The sequence below is a fragment of the Patagioenas fasciata genome, chromosome 8 (genome assembly GCF_037038585.1).
Source record: "Patagioenas fasciata isolate bPatFas1 chromosome 8, bPatFas1.hap1, whole genome shotgun sequence".
Lineage (NCBI taxonomy): Eukaryota > Metazoa > Chordata > Aves > Columbiformes > Columbidae > Patagioenas > Patagioenas fasciata.
Window position 1 is genome coordinate 29,239,498 of NC_092527.1, and position 21,077 is coordinate 29,260,574.

Here is a 21,077-nt window from a genome sequence, read left to right on the forward strand (position 1 = left end):
TGTTCACTGTCCCAGAGTCCTAAAAAAAAAGTTCCTTTGAGAAAAAGCTGTTTTCTGTCAAACCCTGTTGGGCAGCTGTAGTACTTTGATTCATTAGTGTTATTACTGTAGACTGTGTAGCCCTTTTCTCCTAAGGATATGAATAAAAGCACTCTTAATGCTTAAAACTGCATCGGACATCTGTTTCTCGAAAAGACTATTAGCTCAGTTCATAAGCAGCCATTAAATCAGTTCGTATGCATTAAACAAAAGAACATGTAAATTAATCTTTGGAAACATGACTAATCATTTCAACCATAGGTAACATAATACTCTTGATTACTGCTTGGAAAAATGAGGCGTGTATGAATACGAGTGTACTTTACGGTGGCGCATTATTTATTTCTTAGGACCCATCAGGCTCGTAGGTGCTGCTCAGACAGACAGAATGACAAGGCTCCTGGTCTCCTGAACCGTGCAGATTCAGTCTTGTTGGATACGACGAGCTGTTGCCCGTAGGGAACACTTAGATGTCAGACTAAACACTGCTGCTGTTCAGACCTCAGTGGGCTGGAAGCTCCATATGTCAAAGATCATTGACACTTACAGAGTTTTGCTTCATTCGCTACTTAAGTTCTTGATGTAATAAGTTCTAGGGCCAAGTCTTTAATTGTCCCTGGCAATTAGCTGTACTCTTCTGTGAGGTACCAGGGTAGTATCTCCATTTTGTAGATGAGGACAGAGGAGTTATTTGCCACAATTGCAGTGAGAGCCATGGTTGGGGTAGGAGAATTTTTGACCTTTTCCACCCCTCAGGGGTCCTCTTGATCACACAGCGTTGCTGAAAGTCATGTTTTTCTGCCCCTTGGCTGACTCAGACCATTCACTGCTCCTGTGAGCTGAGGCATGGAGTAGAAACTTAGGAGCTAGCACACTGCATTACTGCTCATGTTGAGGCTAAAATTATAAGTAATTGCTACGTTTTGTTGTGCCAGTATTCAAGTAATGTCCATGCGCATCCCAAGTGTCTGCGGGTGAGGCTTGAGTGGTGGAAAAAGGTCTCCCAAGGCTGTGTTACTTTGAGAAGGCATTTCTAGCGCCTCTCCACTGTTTATTGCTCTCCCTTTTCTGAAGAAGGATAAAGCGATGTGGTTCAGCTTGTCTGATTCCCATGTTTCTGTCTTGAATTTCCCAGATAACTGTATGTGCTGGTCTCCTCATGCACAGTGGTCATTTGTCCAGAGACAGACAACAGATGCCCCAGAGACCTCAAATCCCATCTGCATTCAATTTCCAGGCAGAAGGACAGGTTGAGTCTAGGGAAACCTGAACATATGGTAACTCTGTGCCCATGTGCTAATTCCATCCAGCCCTATACAGTTCCCAGCTGTGCAGGAAAATGAAGGCAGGTTCCTGGCAAACAGAGCAGGGAACAACCCTGCGGCAGGTGGGGCTGGCAGGACTGTCCTGGCTGTGACCTTCTGGTTCACTGCACCCTGAGCATCTTAGGTTGTTGCCCTTCCCCTGTGGCAATAGATAGAAGTTGTGTCACCCCAGCAGTCCTGGGATAACCCCAGACTGTCACATGGTGTGTCTGGGTTTGGAACATGTGAGCAACAGTGAGCACACTTGCTGGAGTGGAGTCCACTGCTCGTGTAGTTCCTCTGAGTCGGTAAATAGGACGTGCTGATTTCTCCTTTCAGTCAGTGAAGTTGGGTTAATGGACATTAACAAGCTCCATCTGAGCAGCATTTCTGAGGAAGCTCTGTCAAGATGTAGGATTTGCTTCAAGGCGAGTCTGCACTTTGCTTCTCCCAGTTGCGCTAGGGTTTGATTGCTGCTTTGCTTGGGCGGAGAGGAGCTCTTGTCTGTGTAGCTGGTTTCCTGTCTTCAGTTCTTGGAGGCAAACTTTTACATAAGGGGAGCATTTCAGCGTTCTCCGAAACTGCCTAGTTCTGGCTAGACTTTCTGATTCTACAACCACTAAGCAGTAAGTTTCCAATCCAGTCCTGCTTATTTAGGCATGCTCTCTCATCGAGACACCATTCAGTGGTGTCTTGCTGGAGTAAGGAATGCTGGATGGGGGGAGGCAATGTACTTTAGGGAGTGTCTCTAAGCATGAGGCTGAGTGCTGGGTGACAAGCCTGTGAACTAGAAAAGCAAATGTCTGGAAAACCAGTGTCAGTAGAAGTGCAGAGCGGTCACCGTGCTAATAATTTGCACTTCTGCATAGCTTTCCTCATCTAAGAATCCAAAAGTGCTTTGCAAACATTGACTTAATCCTTGCAACACCCTTATGTGGAAAAACGTCTCAGTTTTACAGACGGGGAACCTGAAGCATAAAAAGAGTTGACTTTGCCCGTGAGTCTGCAGGGTGCCAGTGGCACAGCCTAAATCTCTCAATCCCAGTTCAGCTGCAGGTCTGGAACCGTCTAGCCCCTGCAAGCACTGGGAGTAGTTATTATGCAGCTTTCCGAAGGGATATGTGAGTGGCAAGAGGATTGTTGCAACTGGCATTGTCCTTGGAGGTCTTCTGTGCCAGGAACCACACACAGAACATCTTCACCGTCTGCTTTGACCAGGCTGATGAGCAGCCGGGCCTGAGCACTCAAGCTAGCCTTGTCTCAGAGTGGCCACAGCAGGAGCTGTGGAACCATGTCTTCCCTGTTCCTGCCTTTGCCTCTGTGTGTCTGTGACGTGTGACGTGTCCCATGACTCTGTGTGCCAAGACGCTCAGGGCTCTTTCCCACAACTGCTGGTTTGCCCTTCAGGGGAAACTGTGGGAAAGACACTGGAAGATTGCTGGCACTTAAGCGATCTTTGACCATATCTTCATTAGGGAGTGAGGAGGTCTGAAACAGCAACAGTTGAGAAAGGAAGAAAGGAGAAAAAAAAAGCCGTCCAGCCTTCCTTTCCAAGCTGTGTAAGCTTGTGCTAATGGTTTGCATTTGCAAACTCAGTGATGGGTTTTGTACCAAGGAAGCAAGAACCAGTGACTGTAACTCAGGTTAGTGAGGAAGTAGCCACCCACTCCTACAAAGAGCCCCTGCTGCGTACTTTGAGATTTCGGTACCCAAGTAACTTGGAAACAGAGCAAAATTATTTTCCATGTCAGCGACAGAGCTTGGAAGAGAACCGAGGCCTCCTTCTGTGACAGATCCATGAGATCAAGTGCTCTGATCATAAAGCAAAACGCAAATGCGAGAATAAACAAACCTTTCTTAATCCGATCAACCTGGTTATTCTTGAACCCAATAAAATAAGTGCCAGTGGGGTTGCTTGAGAAGAGGTTGCTATAAACATGACTTGTAAGGAGGGGGCACACAAACTTTGTGCAACCTAGTGATTGCGTTGGCAATTTTCCAGGATCCCCATGGGCTGCTGCTAATTGGCATAAAATTAGGCAGGTTGCAGCCACCCTCATCTTGAATACAAAGAGAGGGCCCCCGGGAGGCTACAAGTTCCAGCGTGTGGCTCGCATCAAGGAGGAGCACAGCACACTGGGACCTGTAGTCTCCTCCAGCCCTTTCTCCCTGCTGACAGAGTTCTGGGGAAGCTGCAGGCCACATGGGACCCCCTTGCAATGGTTTGACCACCCCTCCTTCTCTCTCTCTCAAAAAAAAAAGAAGCTAGTATGGCTTTGTTTCAGTTCATGGACTGTTAATCAGCATTCACAAGTTTTAAAAATACAAAAAAAAAAACAACAAACAGCATTTCCTCCCTCTCTCTTCCACCCAGAAGCAGACTACTGGTAGAAACCAAAGCTGGAAAAAATAGTTGAAAGTCAGATAAAGTCACCTTGGTAACTGCAGCAATACACTTGCCCAGAACAGGAGACATCAAACCCAACTACAAACAGCTTTAAAGAAACAAAAAGAATGTAATCATCTAAAGAATTAATCTGACAACTGCCCACGTTTACACCTCCCACAAGCTCCCAATCAGAGGGAAATGCGCTTTAATCTCCTCCAGCTCCCCTCCAGTTTCACAAAACACGAGATGTGCAGTCCTTAAACTGGGGCATTTCCGGCATGCTGCTTCCATTTAAATCCACTGCCTTTCCTAATGCAGCAGCCCTGGCTTTTGCAGACTTGTTTTTTCTGGACACTGAGAAACGTGATTTTTTTGTGTGGGTTGGATGAAGTATTAAATCTGGAATAGACAAAGTTTGCAACATTTTACGTGATAGTCAGCTAGGTCTTAGTCATAACAAATAAAACTCCACTGGCTTTTGCTGCTGATTTATTTGGTGATGGGGTAGAGAAAGCAAAGGCTTATGGGTAACTGACAGTCATAAAACCAGGGATGTTAGTGTTAGAAAGCAAACTTTTTCTACATTTTTTTTTCTAAGGCTGAAAACTACAAGCTGTGGATGGCAGCATGTGTTACAACAGGAGCTTGTTATTAATAACAACCTAGAAGTCTGCTGACCCTTCATCTGGGCCATCACCCTTCGGAAGGGTCAGCATAAGGATTTCCATTCCCAAAGGGAGAATTTTAGTGGGTCTTGACATGTTCCAGAGTCTGAAATTGATGACACTCTGGCCTTGTGTTATGTGCATGCCACAGCATGTCCAGAAGTGCCCCCAAAAAAACCTCTGGTTTAGAAAGGTATAGCTTCCTTAGAAGGTGGTTTGGTTTCTGCTGTTGGAGTTTCGCCTTAACTTTAAATAGCTGAAATTGTGCAAGGTCTACTAAAGTGAAACAAGAAACACAGAGACCGTGACTATTTTGGAAAAGTTCTGTGGAAAGGATTAATAATTTCATACCATTCAAAGTATTAACTACCATTTTGCTTCACTCCTCCACCTTTTTGACAGAAGGGCTGGTTACTTATTAATGTGAAGTCATAATTATTGACAGCCTTAAAGTCATGACAGTTCCGTTTGATAGTTATACATTAGTCAACATCTTCTCTTGAGCATGTAATGACAAACAGCATTCGCTGTTTTTAATAAGACTTAGAAAGCTTTACCCCTTCTCTCCAGAATATTGTCGTCATTCCTGTTATTGCGTTAGCAACCGGAGGCTGTTTCCCCTCTGGGCCACAGCCCCATTGTGCTAGTAGCTGTACTGGCTAGCATGCTGGAAACCTAAAAACCCACCTCAGCTCAAGGGGTTTGGAGCCCAGGGATATGGGCATCAGTCCTGTGGCTGTCTGTCCTTCCGAAGCATGAACCCGCAGCAGCGGTTGCCTGGGAGGGAGGCTGTGTTATGGGACATGCCCAGTGCCCTTAGGCAGTCCAGGTGAGAAGGGCACAGTCTCTTGTCTGTAGCAATAATATTTGCTGTAAAACTCCTGATCTGCTTCAGGGTGTGTAAACTCTGCAGCTGCATTTAATGAGTGCAAGCTTATGGCCTGCTTGAAAATCATGCGTTGCTAATGGCTGACACTTTTGGTAGGGATTGATAAATGAATGATTGGAAGCGGTAGACCACAGGCTTGACTTTCCCACATTTGACTGTGTATATAAGATCTGATAAGGAAGTTGAGGTAAAGCTTAGCTTAAGGTCAACTGATCATTAATCAACTGTAACTGCACTTTCAGGTAATCAGCCTGCAAAATGCTGGCCCACTCCACTCTTTGAAGACCCCACCTACAAAGAGCTGTAAAATGTTTGCTGAAGTAGATTAAACACAGCTTTAAGTGCCACCTAGAGACTACAAAGCACGTTGTATCTTTGCTTCGGGGTTAACCCGCCAGACTGACACTCTGCTAACTGTCAGTCCATCAGCCCACCCCATGCATAAGCTCTCTCCTGACCTACTGTGTCCTTGCTGGGTCCATTATTGCTTTTGTGTGGTGTCAAGACAGAACATGGGACACGTTTTACAGCTTTTATCTTGTAGGGAGCTGAGCTGCTCTGATTTCTTTGTTCCTGCCTGTCTCGGATCTGGCCATGCAGAGTATTTGCAGGAAGGCACTGCAAGGTATCAGTTTCAGCTTGTATCCTCAATTCAGAGCAGGCAGCTCAGCAGCCTGGGGGGAAGGCTCACCTGGGACTAGGTGACCTGGCAGAGCCAATAGGCTGATCTGCTTTGGAAGCCACTCTGAACAGTGTTGCTATGTGTGTGGTAGATGGGAGTAATTTTGGGACAGCACCCAAACATAAAATCAAGTAGATGTGTGATCTAAGTCAGCTCATGAGGGTCAAGCTGTTTCTTTACAACCATTTCCAGCTGTATGTTAAAGGTGGCTCCACTTGGATGGAGGAAGGAACAGTGTTCCCAAACAGACTTTTGTTCTGTCTGACATGATGGAACCACGTTGCCCTGTGGTATCTCTCAGTTCACCCCTGCTTTCCCTGTCCCCTCCTCTGGTGATGCTGTACTATAGAAACTGTCTTAACAAAGTCGCTACTTAAAGTCACATGGAACACCAGGTGACAAAAATATAAATAATGTATCAGACACATCATATCAGTCCATGTCATCCGCAGAAATCATAAACCCCCTGTCCTTCATTCTTTTTTCTGGACTATCAAATAAGGGATCACACTGATGCTCTTTGAACATATAAAGTGTTTATGATCAAGTATTTTGAGATAAACCTGTTTGATTATCTGGAAGATTCTGTCTGGTAAAGTTCATAATCATGTAACAAACTAACCTTTAGCCATAGCTTCACAATATGTGAGTCTTGCAGAAATGGATAAGAAAGCAAAGCTGCATTGCACTAAAGCAGCCTCACTTGCAAGGGAAATCAGTCTGTGGATGTCCTACTCATCACGTGTAGAGTCCATCTTCTCACTGTTGCACTTGATGCTGGTGGAAGCAGAGGGTTCTCAAAACCTTTTGGTTGAACTGTGCAAATAAATTATTTGGAGACAATCGTAGGGATTCCTGAGGCCTCAAAGATCAGCAAGGGTACAAGGGACTGGACAACTTTTTCCTGCAGAGTACTGCCAAAAAATCCTGATGATAAAGGAGAAGCAGAAGGGAGGCCATGCCTGCTCATTCTTCCAAGCCATTTTCTGGGGGGTTGGGGTTTTGAAGAGTGTAGTTTTGCTCCAGTTCTTCCCAGAAATTTTATTTCTCATATGCTGGGAAGAGATGCACCATGTGCATGCACCAACTCAGATCCTGTGTCATTAAATCAAGGTCAAGAGCTGCGTGCTGGGACTGGTAGGCTGAGGGAAGCTGTGTCTCTGTAGGGATGGTGAAAACTCAGATGTGCCTTGGTATCAGTTTGCTCCTATGTCCTTCAGTATTTGCACAATTGCTCTGAAAAGCAGCAAAAATAGCACTGGGATCCAAAATATGTGCATTTTGTCTTTGCATTTAGAAGCCGTAAGGACAGTTTAGAAAGCGAGAGCTCAGCCGCTATCATTCCTCACGAGCTAATCCGCACAAGACAGCTGGAGAGCGTACACCTGAAATTTAACCAGGAGTCTGGAGCGCTCATTCCCCTCTGCCTAAGGTGAGTGAAGCCGTCCTCCTCCTCAGCGTGTGCTAGCATGCTGGTTTTGCCTTGTGTCTTTGTTTCACCATACAGACATGCATACAATGGGTCTTTAAAGGCCAGAGCTGAGATATTTTGACAAAACACATTAGAAACAGATGATTCTTTGCATGTATGTTCATCGTGGTAAGATTGTTTCTCATTGTTTTTATGTCCTCCAGTGTATTTTGAGTGCTGAAATAGGACAGGGTTAGTATAGGGATTTTTTTATTAGTCTAATGCTGGCAACTCTATGATAAAGAAGGGATGTTTTACTGTATTCCGTCAAAGAAGTCTCTTAAGTTGTTAACTCTGGCTTATGGACTCAGACACAAGTGGTTGTGCAAAGCCTGTTTGCAGTCAGTTTATGCATGTAAGTGTGTTTTTCAGGCAAATTATGTCACTTGCATGATTGAAGGAACAAAACATCACATGTGTATTCTACATGTTGTCTTTTGAAGGTTCAGGCTGTGCATACCACTGTAAGAGACTTTTCTAGGTTTCCACTATTTAAGTCAACACTATTTTTAATACCTGTGACAAATGTGGTCCTTAACATAAAGATGAGCTGTGGGGTAGAGACAAATGATTGCAGGTTGACTGAGTTACTTTAGAATAATGAGTTATATATCTGTCATATCAGAGTTATCAGCAGTAGGTGCACACTTGCCTCTGCCTGTTGAGAAACCAATGGGATAGTTAACATGAACATAATTTATTTTACATCACAAATTCGTGAACAGTCTGTCCTGATCAGTTACCACAGCTCAGCTGACCAGCAGTAACTCATCAAGCAACTGTGACTCTGTTAGGCACTATATATCATACCTGAATTTTTCCCCTTTGCATGTTGGAAGCTGTTCATGTGTGTCACACGGGCTTTGAGCCTTAAGCACCAGAGCCATGATTTTCCCCGTGAAAAGCATTGAATGAATAAAAACAGAAGTGTAGGAAGTCATGTGTGTGTATTTTCTAGGCATTTTATTGAAATGCTTAAGTAATAAGAGGTTACATTTGTCAAGCGCTGGGGCAGTGGGATTACTAGATATTGTCACAGCTGTTAAGTTTGGGCCCCACAATGAGCCTGCTTAGAAAATGCATCTTCATATTCCCACATGATGGGGAGTCTGGATTCCCTCCTGCAGTTTTCATCGTACTGAAAGACTGCCAGTCCCCTGCCTTCACATACATCAGTGCGTCATCACAGGGATAGACATCCAGTGGGATTTAGATGTATTCTAGTTCTGAAACAAGGCCTCGAGATTAAGGAGGGAGATAAGGGGGACCTCTGTGCCTCAGAAGGAGGCACATGGCCTGCTTTGTGAAGCCAATCATTCATGTATTCCTGAAAAATTAATGGTTACTACCTTCAAAATGGTTTCTCATGCTGATGGCAGAAGCTATATTATGTTGAATGCTGCTCACACTCTCTCAGTTCACACACACATGTTTTTTTCCCCAGGGGAAGACTCTTACATGGACGGCACTTTACATATAAAAGTATTACAGGAGATACAGCCATCACGTTTGTATCAACAGGAGTGGAAGGAGCCTTTGCTACAGAAGAGCACCCCTATGCAGCACATGGACCCTGGTTACAAGTGAGAGAGCCTCCTTCCTTTTTCTCCCCCTTCATCCTTTACTGTGTTGTAAAAATGATCCTGCTGAGGTCTTGTGTGGTTTAAAAGAGTGACAAACCTGTATTTTCTGCTGCAACATCTCCCATAGCTCTTGCCTAATATTTCCAGTGATTATGAACTCAAAAAGTAATGGTGAACTGTTACTATTTGTATTAATGGAACTCAAATTGATAAGCAGTGGCTGGAAAGTTCAAAAATCATCTGTGAATACAGTAGTGTCCATTTCCTGCAGTCAGTGAACACTTCACAGGCTGTATTTACTCTTGATTTCTTCCAGAAAGGAATTTGGGGAGGCAGAGTGGAATGACCTAAACTAGAATGGAGCCAGGGTGGAAGAGCTAGAAAGCTGTGGGGCTGTGATCCTACAGAGCCAAGATCTCAGTTTTACATCATCCCCTAGCAGGAGAGCAGCACAGAGAGCACTGCTTCTTTTAGTTTTAGCTCTTTCCTATTGATTCTTTGACAAAAGCTCGTGGTTGCTTGAAGCACCCACACATTTTCTGCACCCTTATTTTTCTGTATCACAGATTTTCCTCGGAAACTCCCCATCTGCTCAGTGTTGAGGGTCAGCCCTACGGAGCACTGATGCACTAATGATATGATGGCGTAGCACTATTCTAACCTTGAATTTCTTCATGGTTATAAACATATTGCGAAAGTAAGAAAGCTTTGAGGAATGTGTTTATGCAGAAAAGCTCATCTCTGAGGGACTATATGCATGCAGTACGTCTCTGCCTTCACTACATTCCTGCCTCCCCTGCTATTTTGAAGGCAAGGGTTAGTTTTAGCATTGCAGTGTTGCAGTTAACCTTCCAGTGACTTGTTTTCAAGGCATTCAACTGCCCGTATTCGTACGTCTGGAGGACATCATACTTTGAAATCTGTATGACTTGTAAAGAAGCTGATCTTGGCTAGAATCATCTTGTGTGTAGGGATTTTCAAAGAGCTTGCGTGCTTTGATTGTGCTGACTGGAAAGTGCAACACTCCTGTAATGATTAACAGCAAACGGTCAGGTTTAAGGGTGGGTCGTTTGCTGTTGGTTCCTGTGCTTGCCAGCACACGATACACAGGATCTTGTGACTGTTTTAACTCCAAACATAAGAGTGTTTGTTTGCATTTACATCACATATCGAAATGTATTGATGTGTAGAGTAGTCAGGTAACCTCTAAACAGTGAAGAATGGCAGTAGTTAGGTCACCATTCAGACGTGTAACTGATATTAACTCTTATCAACCTGTTTGCTTCCATGTCTGCGGAAAATTATGGAAATCTTTGGAGTAGCTGGGAGGGAAAGATGGATAATTGCTGCCTTCCAAGGGGTAAGGAGAAGCAAGTTCCCTGTTTTGTCTCCTACACAAGATGAACTTATTGGATCTTCTCTTCTGATGTGACTGGCTCTGCTGCTGGCTCCTGCCCCGTCCTGTGATAAGAATGAAGGAGGACAGACCCAGTGGGGGAGGAAGGGAGGCTAAAAGCAGCCTGGGACAAGAGGAGGAGCACTTGGTTGTGTGAGATACATGTGGGAGTGTCGGAGGCTCTTGGCTGAATATGCAATGGGAGGCTTGATCTGTGCTCAGCAGTCCCTTGTGGTCTTGGGAGCGGAGGAGGGAGGTTCATGTGGCTTTACTTCAGAAGTAAAAGAAGTTGTGGTGCATAAAATTTCCGAGGAGGCGAGCTGTGTTTGGTTTAGTCCCTTGCAGCCTGGGCTGGCCAAGTTGGCAAGCCCCACAAAGCTTTCACAGCGAGGCCCAGAGAGGATTTTCTTCCTCCCTCGCTTGGGACCCCAGGCACAGCGACAAGCTCCAAGGAGAGTTGGTGGTTGACAGCAAATCACTGCAATGCAGGGGCTTGTTGCAAAGACAAGTAAATGGAGGGACTGTGGAGAGGAAGAGAGGTGGCAGACATCTCCTGTGGACTTTTTCTGCTGTCTTAGGGGAGGAATAAGAGCCTGAAAAATCCTGGCCTCCACTCTGCAGCAGCCAGAGAGTGACTCCTCTTGAGCCTGAGCTTTGGTGCCGTGAAAGCCCAAACCTGCAGACTAAACACAGCACCTCCTGTTTACATCTCATGGGCTGGAGTAAAGCCTGTCCAAGGTGGGACAGGCTGGAGGTGTTGCACAGTTTATCGGCCCCCGCTGCCCAGGCTGAGCAATGAGCTGCCAGTCGCTGGGCTCCAGGGGAGGGTTAGCAGACGACGGGAGTCTGGCAGGTCCCAGCGCCGTTCCTACCAGACAGGTGTCCGTATCGCCACTGCAGCTGATGCTCGGCGGGAGCCATTTTAGCAGTCTCAGCAGAAAAGGCAAGGAGTCATTAGGGCACGGAGATTGTACGCCCCATTTCTATCAACAGGCTTTCCAGGTCGCGTTCGAGGCATGTTAGTAGGGGAAGCCTGTCCTGCTGCTGCCCGTGCGCTGGGGATGATTAGATTATTTCATTCTCCAGAGCTGTCAAATTGGCACCTTTCCCAAGTACTTGGATTTTTATTTTTTTTTCATTTAGGTAACATTTAATTAGTTCTAAGAAGCTAAATTCTATTAAAGGTCTAAGCATGTCAGGCTGGTTTATTTCTGAACTTCTTCCACGGTGTCATGTATTGTTGAATAGGGAAATTGCTTTGACTCAGAAATGTACAAACATATTCAAGAAGTCCTCCTTGTTAACACTAGACTCCTGTTTATGTGCTAGTTACTGTGGCAAAGTCTCTGATGTGTAACACTTGCATTAACATTACACATGATCAAAGGCTCTGCGGTTCTTTCTTCCACTCCCCCTTCCCCCAGAGCTGTGACAGCAGAGCCCCCACGCTGCCTCCTCAGCACCTCTCCTTTCCGAAGGGTAGATGTTCCGGACGCACAGAGGAAGGCTGTGCAGGAGGTGTCTGGCCCCACGTTAAGGATGCTGATCATGCAAACAGGCTCTGACATTAACTGCCCCACAGTGACATTTGTATTCGTGGTGGAGCGTCCAAGGTTCTTGGTCCAACATCTAAGCTATGCCAAGCGTGCAATTCATCACGAATCAACCTTGTTTGTCTCTGAGCCTACCCAAAGCAAGGTGAGGCTGTGCGTGTGTTCTCCCTCCCTCCCTTACTTATGTTCCAGCAGATGATAGGGATGCTCTGTTGAAATGTGTTACTGATCAAGCCTGTCCCAATAAAGTTGCCTGAGCCTTTAATGCATATTAATATTATCCTGGGGTAGTTTGTGTCAAAGCCTGTCAGCATGCATCATCCTTTAGGAATTACTATCATTAAGTCTCCAGTGATGGGAGTCAGGACATGCTTCTACAAAGCTCCTCTGCTTTTATGTGGAGCTCTCTGCCTGTCTAGCACAAAGCAGACTGTTCTCCCCTCCTACCTTGCTCACCTGGACTGCTTACTCTCCCCAGAGGGGAGAAGAAGGTTTGTTTAACACTACCTTTAGATAATTTCTTCTCCTGCTGCTTTAGGCAGTCATTGTTCTAGGGAAGAAGATGACACTCAAGTCTTTGATCATGTGCAATATACATGTTACGCATCAGATATTGCTGCAGACTCTGACGTACGAGCCGATACAGTGCAGTAAAAACAAACCTATAGTTAAAGAGTCCTTGTTAACTGCAAAATCTAGCACATAACATTTAAGAAATATCTCTGCACTTTAGCCTTGCCTCTGTTACATGTGTGTATTTTGATACTATATCTAATTGAAGGATCATATATATTCTTTACAAAGCATGCCTACCTCATTCAGTGCACAAAGGTGCAACATGTTTAGGGGATGAATCAGGAGTGTGGAATAAAGCAGACTCTTGCCTACAGGACTTCCACTTCGTTTGTTTGTCAAAATTAGAAGGTGCATAGTGAATGAGGCAGATAATAGCAGAAGAATTACAGAAGTCTCATGGCAAAGCCTGTTAAATGTTGCCCTGGAGAACTGGATCGTGTTCCTGCCTCTACTACCCTGTTCTTTCTCAGTGCTGTTCCAGAGTCTTAAGCTAAAACGTTTTTGGGTGGCAACTGAGTTTCTGTTCCTTGTTTTCTGAATGGTCTGCTCAAGAGCTGAGATCTGATCTGTGTTCCCAGAGGCTGGGAGGCCTGGAGGAATTCCTCTGCTGATACCTCTGTGCTCTGCAGTGCTGAGTGGGCTGGAAAACAAGGACCTGCGAGTCTTGAGATGGTCACCCACAAAAAGTGGACGTTCAGACTCAGTTTTCTCTTTGCTGGTTTTCCCGTGTCTGTTCAGGAAAACCTTCTTCCAGTCATCCTGTGAAGATTAATTCAATGCTTGCCAAGCATTCCAGCTCCACAGATGAACACCAGAAACAGTTTTAGGAAGAGATTAAAATTCATTCTGGCAGGTCAGGAGGGAGAAAGGGTCTCTTTGGGGTAAGGGGTCAGCCTAGGAGCTTAAGTCCCAAGTTCAGCTCCCCGCTCTTGCAGATTTTCTTTTGACTTTGTTAGGTCTCTTAGCTTCTTTTACCCTCCCTCCCCCATCTGCTGCATGGAGAAAAGCGCTTCCCTGCCTCGCATAAATGTGAGGCTGAGCACGTCAGAGGCTGTGAGAGTGGTAAGGACAGTAAGATTAGGTACTTCCAGTGTAATCCATGCTGGCAGTATTCGGATGGAGCGTACTAAATAAAGGGGGAGAGAGTAGGAGGGGACAGGGAAACAACTTGAATGATAATGAAAAGAAATGATGACTAATGCTGCATTCAGTGAGCAGAACCATCCTGAGGACTGAGCAGGGCAGAGGTCTTGTGGGAGAAAAACAGCAGGCGATCCTGTGATTACAGATTTGTTTTGTGAGGCAGACGCACGCTGGGGCCAAATGAGCATGGCGCAGACAATCCCTGTGCAGCCATTTCCAAAGTTTTGTGTGCCTGATGTCGCTGGTCTCTGAATGCAGAGGGATTTTTTTTCCCAGATAATTTACTTGGTTTCAGAACAAATCCTGTTAGGCAGATGGAGGCTATGGTTCATTTGCAGTTGGTACCCCCTGATTCTCGGCACAGGGTTGATGACTTCATGTAAGCCGAGGAACTCACAGAGGCGGTGGGGTGTTATACCCTGGCCCCAGCCACTGCTGGAGGACGCTCTTTGCTCGCCTCCCATGCCAGTGGGTTTACAACATCCAGCAGACAGCATGTGGATGCTGGGGCTGTGGAAATGGGGTTCTCCTCCAGCCTCCCTGCCCTTTGTGTCACCTCTGGCTTTGGCTTCTGATCTGCCCTCCATCCTGTTTTTCTGTGTCTCCGTCTTGCCCTCGTCCTGGCCCGTCTCTGCTTTCCTCTCCTCCCCTTCATTCAAGTTGGCAAATTCCTTCTCTTCCCCCTCAACACAGCCTGACTTCCAGCAGGAACAGTGAGAGCACTGGAGAGTTTCCCTGCCTTTCGTCCTGATGTACTGGGTGCCATAGCAATCCCTCGCTGCTCAGAGGAATGATCGGAGGGAGAACTGCTCCTTAGCCCTGTGTTTGGGGCAGAACCGCCTGGGGCTGGGCCATGCTCGGTGAAGAGGGCTCTTCAGGACATTTTTCTGCCTTTCTCTGAAAGGCTATGGGCAAACAGTTACCTTCAGAGGCTTCTGACTTGGCAAAGCGTTTGCGTGATTGGGAGAAAGACTTTCCCTTCATTTGCAGGGCATTTTTTGCTAATCTTCATTGCCCTCTTCCTAAGGGTTAGTTCTAGTGCTTTGCAAGAAAACGATCATACACCTTTGTTAGCACTGTCAAAAAGCACTTTTTCCAAAATACCTCTCTGAGATAACTTGATTCCTTTTCCCCTAAAAACCTTAAAAAAAAAAAAAAAGTTCAAAAACAAGGCATTCAGCATGGAAAAATAAGTTGAGGCTTAGAACAGCAAGGTCAAACTTCTCATAGAAAATGTTAAACGTGCCTGTAGGCAGGATAGGTACATGGAGGCTGTGGGAAGCGTCCAGCATTCAGGAGCTATCAACATGCGCTATCTGTGCTGGCAGTCGCGGTGGGGGGGGATTACTGTGAGCACGGTCATGGGGGACGATCCATTCTTTTGGTTTGGCAACCTAAGGGAAAAATCTGGGAAAGAAGATCAGACTGAGCCCAATCTTTAAATATTTTCAGTTTTTCTTGCTGAAACAAAAGCCTTAAAGAGACCAGAAGCTGAAAAAAAAAAAATCCTTTTATGTTGAATGAGACCAGAAATAGGTTTTCTTCAATAAAAACAGAAAAAAAATATCTAGTTTTGCAGAATGGAGCTGGAGTTGTTAGAAGTTTTGCTTTCTCTAATCAATATTTGAGGGATAAAATGCTCATCTAGGATATGAGAAACTCATGTTTTCTCCCTTTCCTTTTATTTGAACCCTTGTTTCTGCTTCTTGGCTTTATGGACGCCACAACTGTAGGGTATTTTGGTTCTTCCTCAGCTCATCCAATTGGAGTTGCTCCACATCATATAAAACACTGAATTAGTCACAGAGACGGAGAGCACAAGAGAATGACTCTGTTCCGGTAGCGCTAGGACATTCCCCTGGAAATGAGCACATCTGGTTCTTCTCTCTGCTGTACCACATGTTAAATCATTTATGCTCATTGGCATAATGGCGGCAGCAGCGGCTCAAGGCAACGTTTGGAAAGAGCTGCTCTGGTGCTTGAGATGGTCGCCTGTAAGCGGCAGCTGTGAGTCATGCCCTGTCTTGAAGAGATAGAGGTTGATTTTTGGTCTCATCAAACTTGAGTAGGTGTGTTATACCTAGCATGATGAGTGTAAGGACAAGGCCCACAAATGGGTTTAAGTCATGAACAATTACAAACCACTCTTTCCCAAAGCAGTTTTATGCATCTTTCCTAAAAAAACACTTTTTCAGAATCTTTTGGGTGGCTTCCCTCAAATTCTTGAGCAAGTCTAGGGCAATCTAAGTAACACTTTCCAGTAAGTTTGTCTTCCCCAAAACCTCACCGCATCATCCCTTTGTGGTGTTCTGTCTCACTGCTGAATGAGACGCTGGGGGAAATGTACACTGGGGTTAAAATGTCCCGTTAGATCATCACGATCCTCCTCGTATCAGCTCTTCTGCAGCATGTTCTCTGGTACTTTGTCCGGGCTGGTTTTGAATGAGTCAAGGTCTTCCATCCTTAAACTGACTGACTGTCCCACCGCCTAATACCCCTCCCTTGCAACTCAAACATTTTGGCTACTTTTTCTAGGTTTTCTTCCACCCGCTTGGAGCATTCCCTGAAATGCCTGTTCTGCCTTTGCATTTTCACTCTGAAAGAATTGGTATTACCACTTGTCTTGGCTCCCTGGTCAACCCTCTACTCAACTGAGCCAAACTTTATGTTCACTGAAAGCAGCTTTGTCTGCAGGTCAGATCTCATCAGGTTGGGCTCTGAGGAGCCCAGATCCCTGGGATCAGCCTGGTAATTGGGAATGTCACAGAGAGATCACAAGAGGTCAGAATCTTTCAGCATCACCATATACTTCCTCTTCTGGGATTGTACCATCGCAGTGTGAAGCAATACGGTCCTGGAGGCATCTGTGTGTGGATGTTTTTCCTTTACAAAGAGGATTGTGAATCTCTTGGAAGAGCAACAGTGGAATTTCCCGTCAAAGGTGTTTGTTGCAATACTGATACCTTTGAGGCTGTAATGAGAGCTGTGGTGGATTCAGGCAGCGAGGTGACCTCTTCAGATGGTGTCAGGGCTGGGTGTGACGTAGAAAGATGCAGTGACAAGGCCTCTGCCCTGAGCCACTTGCCGTCAAAGCAAAGCAGCTCAAAGAAGGCCAAGGCAAGGGGGGAGCAGAGAGATGGGCTGGGGGATGCTTGTGGCACAAAGCATGATTCATCCAACGGTTTTATTGGTAATGTTTCATTTCAGTGGGAAATGCTGATGTACTTCAACTTCACTTTTTGCTGTGCTGTTGACAGTAATTAAGCTGAAACATTTTTAGGGCAAAGGGCTCCTAAAATTTGCTGGATATTTATTTGCAGATGAACAGATGACATGTGGCTTAGGGTATAACTGCTCCACCCATTCCAGGCACAACACCTGGACAGATGAACAGTTTCTCAAGAGGGTTGGTATGGTTTACATAGGGGTTTATTGCAATGTATCCCCACCTTCTCTGGCTGAGCCCTGCAAGCCAGCTCTGTACTAAGTCCAGAACTAATAAAACCTTTCGTTTCTTTGACAAACCTGCTAGAAAAGCAAGTGGCAATGTTTAATGCAAACAAAGCACGAGGGCAAAGTGTGGGATTGGTTTGTTTTTGGGTAGGCAAGAAAATTGGGTGTTATCAGTTAAAGCACTCCTACTTAATTGTCCCTGGACCAATCGCTTGTGTCTTGCCCTGGACAAAGCATGTTTCCTGAAACTGGATGGAGCTGCAGCTTGATCCAGAAGCTCAGCTTCTGAGGGTCTTCCTTTTGATCAAAGACTTGCCAGCTGTGCCAGGCTTTCAACATTGGTGTGACCTCTGTCCCCAGCCAGCCTTTCCTGAGATGAGAATTTCAAGCCCTCCTGGTAGGGTTGGACCCTATAGTGAGAGATGGGGTGTTAACTCTAGGGAGGTACCTATGAGCTGACTATAAAGTCTTTAATGTTTTACTAAGCACCAGTTGCTTTCAAAGTCAGCCGAACTAGTCTAGAGCCCCATGACCTTGTGTACATTTTAGATCTCACCTGTTTTCATACACTTGCAGCCATGTACCTGTAACAAGTCACGATACAGGTTTCTCAACTATGTGCGGGTATGAAACCATCGACACCGAAAGCTTCAACACCAGCTCCTTCAGTTGACCCATGCGTAAGCCCTGTAGGTCAGAAGTAGGTTTCAGCAAGCTCAGGTGAGACTTTCCATGAGAGGGAGACATGATGCACACAGCCCTTGTCTTCCCTGAGTGCATCCACCAGCCTAGCCTGGTATTTTGTAATGTGTCTCAAAACACGGCAGCTATTAGTGAGGCAGTGAGAACCCAAAATTCAAACCTCAGTTGTGTGAAAGCTTCCTGTGATAGAAAACACAGGACTTATCTTTTGGCTAGTCATTGTCTTCCAGGCATTTGCAGCGTGACTAACAGTTACAGAGCTGCAAAGCACACAGAAAATGGAGTCTGGATCTGCTGGCAATGGGATGGCACGTGTCCGGGCCTCTCTGGGTCAGGTCGAGGAGATCCTGGCGCGAGCAGGACTGTGCAGCACCGAAGGAGATGTTTCAGATACCCACAGCTGGCTGGCGAGGCCGTTCCCTGTTCATACTGCAAACAGCCATGACAAAGGCTGAGCTACACCCGTAACCAGCTTCAGCAGGCTGGGCGGTGGGAGTGTTTGCACAGAACTGGGAAAACACAGCGCTGCGAGCACCCGGGGCGCCCACTGCTGCTCGGGGGAGCTCCTTTGCTTCCTCAGCGCCGTCCAAGAGATTTCATGGGAGAACAGACGTGCTCAATGCGCATGGGACGGCTTCGTTTGCCCTCCAGGTTGCAACGGCTTTTCCCATGGCTGCAGCACAACAGCAGGGCTCTGTTTTTCTTTGGGGAGGGAATAAGCTGCTTCATCATAGTGATCTCTGCGCAGTGTCCTGTTGATAAGATCAGTTAACAGTCAGAAGAAAACTCTAGATTCAGGTCTGAAATATAAAGTGAACGGGGCCTGTTTGTTTAATTTGAGCTTCTAAGGTTTAAATCCCAGAGGAAATTAAATTAGGTGCCTAGAGCAATGGCAGTCTGTCATGTTTATTTGCTGGGAATGTCATCTTTAATATCATGCACATATAACGTGTGTGTGTTAATGTAATGGGGTATCATACTGTGCAGGAGCAGGCAAGCTACAAGAACTGGAAACCTGAAATATTGTGACTGAGGGAAACTGAGATGGGATTGGATTTATTCTCATCCTCTGCAGGAGCACCAGCACAAAGGTGGCTTTGCTGATTGTAGGTGGGGATGGCAGCCTGATCTACATGCACAGGCCTTCATGCTGTTGGGCCATTTTGATTTGGCTACTTCTAAGAGGAGAAATCTTATCTAGACATGAATCCAAGGTGACAATACCTCTAGCTTCAAAGCCCTCTACAACAGCTGGTGTGCTGCGGACGCATGCATTCCCCTGTGTGCCCAGGAGGGCTTGAGAGTGCCAGTTCCTCTGCGAGGGACAGGGCTGCTTGTGCGTTTGGTTACGCCCGTGCATCAGAGATTCCCCTCTTCTCTGGAAAAGAGCAGATCTCCCCAGCAGCGTGTGATAGTGAGGTCTGGAGTGGTTTTTTTCTGACTTGGGCTGTTGAGGATGAGCTCTGAGTGACACACTGTGTGAATGTTACTGCAGCAGTTTGTCATTGCAGCCTGTGACACCTGCCATCCAGCACAGTTAACTCTCTGTGCAGGGCTTGCAGAACGGTGCTGCGATCTTTTCTCAGCCCGCTCCGTACTCAGGCTGCCATCACTTCAATCCCACAAATGCAGTCCACGAGACAGCTGAGCTGTGGGACTCCTGTCCCACTTCACTTGTCAGACCCTTCAGGGAGCCTGTTCAGCTCACTACCTCAGTGGAATTTGGGATTTTTTTCAGCCGAATTACCAACATTCACTGAGGGGGACCAGCGAGCTGCAGATGGGCTCAGCCACCTCAGGGGGTTGCACCCCAGGTCAGTTCTCCATGTAGGTTTGTCCATACTCTGGGAGTCTGTGGCTTAGCTGGGACCTGACCTGTCTCCTCCTTCCATCTTTCCACCCTTTGCTGTTTACCCCTGTGTACCCTGTCTTGTTTTCCTCCAACCTCTGAGCAGCTGGCTGCCTCGCACACGTGGTTCCCATTTCCCTCCTGCCTCTGGCACCTTGGGAGCACCCAGGAGTCTTCCTGCTGCGCTTGTCTTCTAGTCCCCCTGTCAAAGCAGTGGCTCCTCATTCCTGCTTTCTCACCCATCCCAACCTCTGGCATTTCTGCTCATCCGTGGATGGCTGAATATTCATTTCCTCCTTGCCTGATTGCTGTGAATACCAATTCCTCCTCCTTTTTCCGGCTGTTCTGTAGATTTTGATGTCTGCCAAATTGTTTTCATTCCCTCACCCCATTGCAGGCTGCACCTCCGCAGAAACAGATCTGCCTGCTCCGTGCAGAGCCCCAGCTCCCCACACAGCTCTTCTTCAGAGCTGAGCGATCGGGTTGCCCTTCTGCCTCCGACACAGACAGCAGCTTCCTCCTGCGAGCAGCCAACAGACAAGTGTCTCCAGTCCAACAGGCAGAATAGTTACAGGCTTCTGCAAGGAGACTGCAGTAGTTTGCGGTAGTGCTGCGTGTTTCAGTGCAACGTTTCCTAGCTTGCCAGTCTGCGGATTTGTGCCAGGTTGCAGAGTCCTGTCCAAAGCAGCAAGCTCCTGGATTCTGGCTGGAGCAGGGCTTTTTCAGGCTCAAGGGATGATCCAGGTTAAAGGGGAGAGAGCTGCAGGCACCTGGTAGCTTTTCAATCTCTTTTTGTTGTCTTTGCATCTTTGCTCGTACCAAAGGAAGAGAGAGAAACCAGAGTCTTCTCTATCTCTTTCTGTCCGATAGCCCTGCTTATGTGTTACCAAAATGAAGCCCAGAGGCCTCGACTTGCCAAACAGCCCCTGGCATCCTGGTGGTCATTCCACTGATGTTACTAGCACCAAGGATCTGGTGGGCATGAGAGGTAGCTCTCTGCACGGAGATGGGGCAACCTGGCTGCCCTGGATGGGACAGCAGGGAGCAGCAGGCTGGACACTTAGCTCTGTCACTTTGGTGCTGGAGCAGTCCTGCCTCTGGGAGGGCATGGAGCTCGTGGCTGGGGGCAACTGCAAAAGGGGGGAAGAGTGAGAAAAGAGTCATGGGGATGGTGGTTGCTTCAGGATGGAAAGCAATGGCAGAGACAGAGGAAAGAATGCAGCAAAGGAAGGAAAGGAGTAACAGGGGGAAAGAACAAACCTGTAGGCCAAAATGGGAATAATCTGCTGGATGCTGCTGCAACCCAACTCCCAGGAATGCTGCTTCAACACCCCCTCACCACGCAGGGATGTTTGCCTGGTCCCAACACTGCCATCTCTGCTC

The 21,077-nt window shown here is 46.5% G+C and overlaps 1 protein-coding gene across 2 annotated transcripts in view; it reads left to right on the forward strand.

The window, feature by feature from the left end:
- The window catches only part of SUFU (SUFU negative regulator of hedgehog signaling), a 96,108-nt gene that overhangs the window by 64,018 nt on the left and 11,013 nt on the right, over positions 1–21,077 (forward strand). For both annotated transcript variants that reach the window (XM_065843002.2, XM_065843003.2), the window contains exons 9-10: positions 7,266–7,400; positions 8,884–9,022. In XM_065843002.2, coding sequence (XP_065699074.1) covers positions 7,266–7,400; positions 8,884–9,022 — 274 coding nt within the window. The remainder of the gene's footprint in view (positions 1–7,265; positions 7,401–8,883; positions 9,023–21,077) is intronic.